The sequence below is a fragment of the Equus asinus genome, chromosome 7, assembly GCF_041296235.1.
Source record: "Equus asinus isolate D_3611 breed Donkey chromosome 7, EquAss-T2T_v2, whole genome shotgun sequence".
NCBI classification, from domain to species: Eukaryota; Metazoa; Chordata; class Mammalia; order Perissodactyla; family Equidae; genus Equus; species Equus asinus.
This window is the reverse complement of record NC_091796.1, coordinates 38614001-38620000: the sequence shown is the minus strand read 5'-3', so window position 1 is coordinate 38620000 and position 6000 is coordinate 38614001. Positions and strand designations below refer to the sequence as shown.

General features: G+C 38.5%; 1 protein-coding gene across 5 annotated transcripts in view; it reads left to right on the top strand.

The window, feature by feature from the left end:
• The window catches only part of MAPRE2 (microtubule associated protein RP/EB family member 2), a 147184-nt gene that overhangs the window by 102226 nt on the left and 38958 nt on the right, over positions 1–6000 (top strand). For all 5 annotated transcript variants that reach the window (XM_014829268.3, XM_014829267.3, XM_070513236.1 and 2 more), the window contains one exon: positions 5061–5206. In XM_014829268.3, coding sequence (XP_014684754.1) covers positions 5061–5206 — 146 coding nt within the window. The remainder of the gene's footprint in view (positions 1–5060; positions 5207–6000) is intronic.

The following is a 6000-nucleotide window of genomic DNA, read 5'->3' as shown; positions in this document are numbered from 1 at the left end:
TAAGTGGGGCTGGCCTGGTGGCGCAGCGGTTAAGTTTGTACGTTCCACTTCTCGGCAGCCCAGGGTTCGCCAGTCCAGGGTTCGCCAGTTCGGATCCCGGGTGCAGACATGGCACCACTTGGCAAAAGCCATGCTGTGGTAGGCATCCCATGTATAAAGTAGAGGCAGATGGGCATGGATGTTAGCTCAGGACCAGTCTTCCTCGGCAAAAAGAAAGGGATTGGTAGTAGTTAGCTCTGGGCTTATCTTCCTCAAAAAAAAAAAAAAGAAAAGAAGTAGGCATTCACTTTGGAAAGGAAGAAGTAAAACTATCTCTATTTGCAGATGTCATGATCTTATATGTGGAAAATCCTAAGAAACCAAAGCTATTATAACTAATAAATGAGTTAAGCAAGATTGCAGGATACAAGATCAATACTCAAAAATGAATTATATTTCTATACATTCACAATGAACAATCTGAAAATAAAATTAAGAATACAGTTCCACTTAGAATAGCATTAGAGAATAAAATAGTAATAAATTCAACAAAAGAAGTGTGAGACTTAAATACTGTAAACTTTAAAACATCATTGAAAGAAATTAAGTGGAAAGACATCCCATGTTCATGGATTAGAAGACTTAATATATTGTTAAGATGGCAACACTCCCCAAATTAATCTCTGGACTCAATTCAATCCCTGTCAGAATCCCAGCAGCCTTTTTACAGAAATTGACGAACTTATCCTAAAAATAATATGGAAATGCAGGGGACCCAGAGTAGCTGAAGCGGTCTTGAAAAGGAAGAACAAAGTTAAAGGATTGTGATTTCAAAACTGACTACAAAGCTATGATAATCAAGACTGTGTTATTGGGTAAGGATAGACATAGATGTAATAGAATTGAGAGTCCAGAAATAAACCCGTGCATTTATAGTAATTGATTTTTTCTGTTGGTTTGTTTTTTATTTTTTGTGAGGAAGATTGGCCCTGAGCTAACATGGGTTGCCAATCTTCCTGTATTTTATGTGGGATCCTGCCACAGCATGGCTTGATGAGTGGTATGTAGGTCCACTTCCGGGATCCAAACCTGTGAACCCCGAGCCACAAAAGTGTAGCGCACGACCTTAACCACTTTGCCACTGGGCTGGCCCCAATAATTGACTTTTCAACAAGAATGTCAAGACAATTAAGTGGGGGAAGAAACAGTCTTTTCAGAAAATGCTGCTAGGACCGTCGAATAGCCACTTGCAAAATAATGATGTTCAACCCAAACTTCACACCATATACAAGAATTAATTCAAAATGGATCGTTGACTTAAATATAAGAATTAAAACTATACAGCTTTTAGAAGAAAATGTAGGTGTAAATCATTGTGACCTTGGATTAGGCATATGACAAAAGCACAAGTAACAAAAGAAAAAATAAATTGTACTTCAAAATTTAAAACTTTTGTGCTTCAACAAAGGATACCATCGAGAAAGTAAAAAAGATAGTCCGTAGAACAGGAGAAAATATTTGCAAATCAGATATCTGATAGGAAACTTGTATCTAGAGTGTAGAAAGAACTCTTACAACTCACCAGTAAAAAGAGAACCCAATTTAAAAATGGGCAAAGGATTTTCATAAACATTTCTCCAAAGAAGATGTACAAATGGCCAAAAAGCATGTGAAAAAGATGTTCAACATCGTCAGTCTTTAGGAAAATCAAATCAAAACCACAATGAGATACCACTTGATACCCCCTAGGACGATTAGAGTAAAAAACACAGACAGTATTGTTGAATATGTGAAAGAATTGGAGCCCTCATACATTATTGATGGGAATGTGAAATAATACACCTGCTTTGGAAAACAGTTTGGCAGATCCCCAAAATGTTAACCATAGAGGTACCATATACCACTCCTAAATAATATTCCAGGATAATTGAAAACTTATGTCCACAAAAAATCTCGTACATGAATGTTCATAGCAGCATTCCTCATAATAGCGTGAAAGTGAGAACAACCCAAACGTTCGTCAGCTGATGAGTGGACCCATAAAATGTGGTATATTCATACAATGGAATATTAATCAGCCATAAAAAGAAATATAAAGTTCTTATACATTGCCATAACATGGATGAACCTTGAAAAGATTGTGCTAAGTGAAAGAAACCAGACACAAAGGGTACATATTTTATGATTCCATTTATATGAAACGTCCAGAATAGGCAAATCCATAAAGACAGAAAATAGACTGTTGGTTACCAGGGCCTGGAGGAAGGAGAGAATAGAGCGATTGCTAATGGGTGTAGAGTTTCCTTTTGGAGTAATGAAAATATTCTGGAATTAGATAGTGACCCAGGCAGGAGCATCCAAATGCAGAGCCTAGATCATGGGCCTGCATCTTTACTGGTGAGAGTGGGGAAAGGGATGTTGCCCACCTTCAGTATGCTGGTGGGAGGCAGGCACTGTAGCAGCAACTCAGATGGGAAGGTGTCCAAATGCTAGGGAGCCAAAACTGACAGATTGCCACTAACATTCGGAATAACTGAAATTAGAACCATCCTTTATATCCTAGACCAAAATAAATTCCACATGGATTCAGAATGTAAATGTAAAACTTGAGACCATAAAAGTACTTGAAGAAAATATACATGAATACTTATATAGTCCTGGTTTGGGGAAGTTGCTAAGCATGATATAAAAATCAAAAAGCCAATAAAAAATGTCAGTAGAGAATATTTTAATGACCCAGAAAGGGAATCATGGTCTGTTGAAAAAAAAAAAATTAGAATAGTATATACCAGAACATGAACAGTGTTTTTTTTCTGTGTCATGAGACTAGAGATGAACCTTCCTGCCTTCTTTCCATCCTTCCCTCATTTTTGAAGATTTTTTTTTCAAAAGCTTTTTAAATTTGAAAAGTGAGGGATTTCGTTGGTTGCTTTTTAAGAATATATACAGTCATATGTCACTTAACAATGGCGATACGTTCTGAAAAATGCATCATTAGGTGATTTCATCATTGTGAGAACATCGTAGAGTGCACTTACACAAACCTGGATGGTATGGCCTACTACACACCTAGGCTATATAGTACTAAATTTATGAGACTACTGTCGTATTTGCAGTCTGTCGTTGACTGAAACGTCATTATATCGCTCATGACTGTATCTGGGTTTCCATAGGTAAATTTTACACTAAACACTACAAAAGTAAAAATAACTCTTTAAAAAGTAGGTAATGGAGCTGGCCTGCTGACATAGTGGTTAAGTTCATGCACTTCACTTCAGTAGCCCAGGATTCTCAGGTTCAGATCCTGGGTGCAGACCTATACACCATTCTTCAAGCCTTGCTGTGGCAGAATCCCACATAGAAAATAGAGGAAGATTGCACAGATGTTAGCTCAGGGACAGTCTTCCTCAGGCAAAAGAGAGGAAGATTGGCAACAGATGTTAGGTCAGGACCAATCTTCCTCACCAAAAAAAAAAAAAAATTAGGTAATGAGTCAGTTATATTTAGACATCCCCATCTCTGTAAAAATAACATTGAAGTGGCTATTGGAATTTGCTCCCTCTGGTGGCACTTCACAGGGAAGAACTGAAGAATCAGATGATGACTCTAAGAATGCCCCCCAAGATCATGATGTTTCTCTTACACCCCTAATGCTTTTTGTTTGAATTTGACCTTGTTTTTGAGAGAACTCATCTGCTTTGATTAGGAATGTAATAGGTCATATCAGAGTATTAGCATCTAAGGGGAAGCATCACAGATGCAGACTCTGGAGGTGGTGTTTCTTATGGCCTATATTTCATCACTTCATGCTCTTCTCTATAAATAATGAGTTGTCCCACCATTGCCTGTTCTAGCAGCCCTTACATCCCTGATATCTTGTTCTCTCTTATCTTGGATTCCTATCTCAGTAAAAGATGCTTGACATCTGTTTAACGTAAGAGACCAAGTGGGTTCCTCCTATGTAAAGGTGAGTCACCTGAATGGAATGAAAGGCTGCTCAAAAAAACCTTGGTACCACAGAATGAGGGAGCCCTTCATGGGCCTGTCATGAAGGGGTATTACTGGCACTTTGTAGAAACAGACCAAGAGATCTGGAGATGAAAGAAGGAAAGGGAATACAAAAATGGCTGCTTTTCCCCATTTTTGCCACTCAATTGCTTTTCCTCCTCGTAAAAGAAAAATAATCATTCTGGTTTTGACATTTTTTTTCCTAAGTGCCTTTAGCCTTTACTGTTGAGAGGATATGAATCAGTAAACATGAGCTTGCTGGGATTTTCTGGTTGAAATTGTCAAGGTCTAAGAGTTCTTCATAAAAAAAAAAATCAAAGACTTTTTTTATGACCATTTCCTCTGGGGAAATTTCAGGGGACTCACTGAACATTTCTGTTATTTTATTTCTCAGTCATAAACAGCATGACTCTGAACTTCTGTAAGTTTCAGATTCTCCATGTCTTCATCCTTCATGTTAATATCGGAACCCCATTGCTCTGGACTGGAATTAAATTGGTATACAACTGTTTTTGTTATTAGGTGACTTACTTATGCAGTTTCACCTGAGTCATTTTGCAAGATGGATATGAAACAGCTGGGGCGTCTGGGTATTTTTTTGAGCTAAAAGTTCTCATTTCATGAGAACATTTGTAGTTTTCTCATGTTTAAATTTTCTGCTGTTTTTCTCTTAAATTTGTATGTTTTGATGGCTTGGAGCAGGTAGCTGCTAGATGGAAGAAAAAAATACGTTCCTTTTTTTCTGCTAGAAGCTAAGAAGAATTATTCGCACCCTGATTTCCTTGGCGTTAAAATATAAAGTCCTGTTCATTGTCTGCGGAACCTGGTGCTGCTCGGTAAATGCAGCATCAGTGCCACAGTGGTCGGGAATGGGGAAGTGGTGGGAGCTGCATCGAGGCAGGACCCTTCCCTCTGGCACCCAGCACAGGTGGACGAGGAGGTGTAAGTGCAGTGAGGAGAGGAGCACACCCAGCCAGGAGGGCTCTGAGAGATGGCGCCTTCCTTCCTAGCTATCCTCAGTCACAATTGGGGACGGTCAGACTCACACCAATACTTTTCTTGTCTCTTTCCAGGAGCGGCCTATTGCCAGTTCATGGACATGCTCTTTCCAGGCTGCATTAGTTTGAAGAAAGTAAAATTTCAAGCAAAGTTGGAGCATGAGTATATTCACAATTTTAAACTTCTGCAAGCATCGTTTAAGCGAATGAATGTTGATAAGGTAGGAGACTAACTTGTACCTCCATAAAATGCATTTGTCTTTCCTTAAAAATTATTGTTGTTTTGGCACAGAAATGCAAAAATCCAGAAACGTTTCAGTGGGATATATCTTGATATCGCAACAGTAGGTTGTAGTCTGCATGGCATAAAGCATCAACCCTCACTTCCCATGTTTGTATGAGACTTTTCTAAACTTGTAGCTATTAGCCTGAAAACTCTAACAGGAATTACAAATGTTAAAATGTTGTTGTCATGTCTTAGCATTGCAGAGGAGAAATTTTTATATTTGCCAGATGCCACTGTGGTTCTTTGTGTATTTTGTTCCTTTGGAGAAACAGCATGTTACAGTGGAAGCAGCACAGGTTTAATCCCAGCGCCGTGACTGGCACAAGTTATTTAAATTCTTTGAGTCTGAATTTACCTACCTATAAAATGGGACTAAAACCCTCTTCCCTGTGGTTAGGAAGTTAAAGTGAGGGAATGCATGTGGAAGTGTCCAGCATAGTGTATGCGCTCAGATTCTTAGTGTCCATAAATTGTCCTTTTTTCCCCTTTCAATTTTATAATTTTGTCCTAGAGTGATATAAATGGATTTAGACTGAGTCCTTTTTCCTCCCGGTGAAGGACTGTTGGGAGAGTCCACTCAGTCTTGGGCATGTTTCCTGCTATTCAAATACATGCTCAATTTCTATTATTTATTTAGGATATATCTCTTAGAGGGAAGAGGCTTGGAAAGAAATGAATTTTGAATAAGGGAAAAGAGAAAAACCAGCAGGGGAGAATTGGAAAACTTGT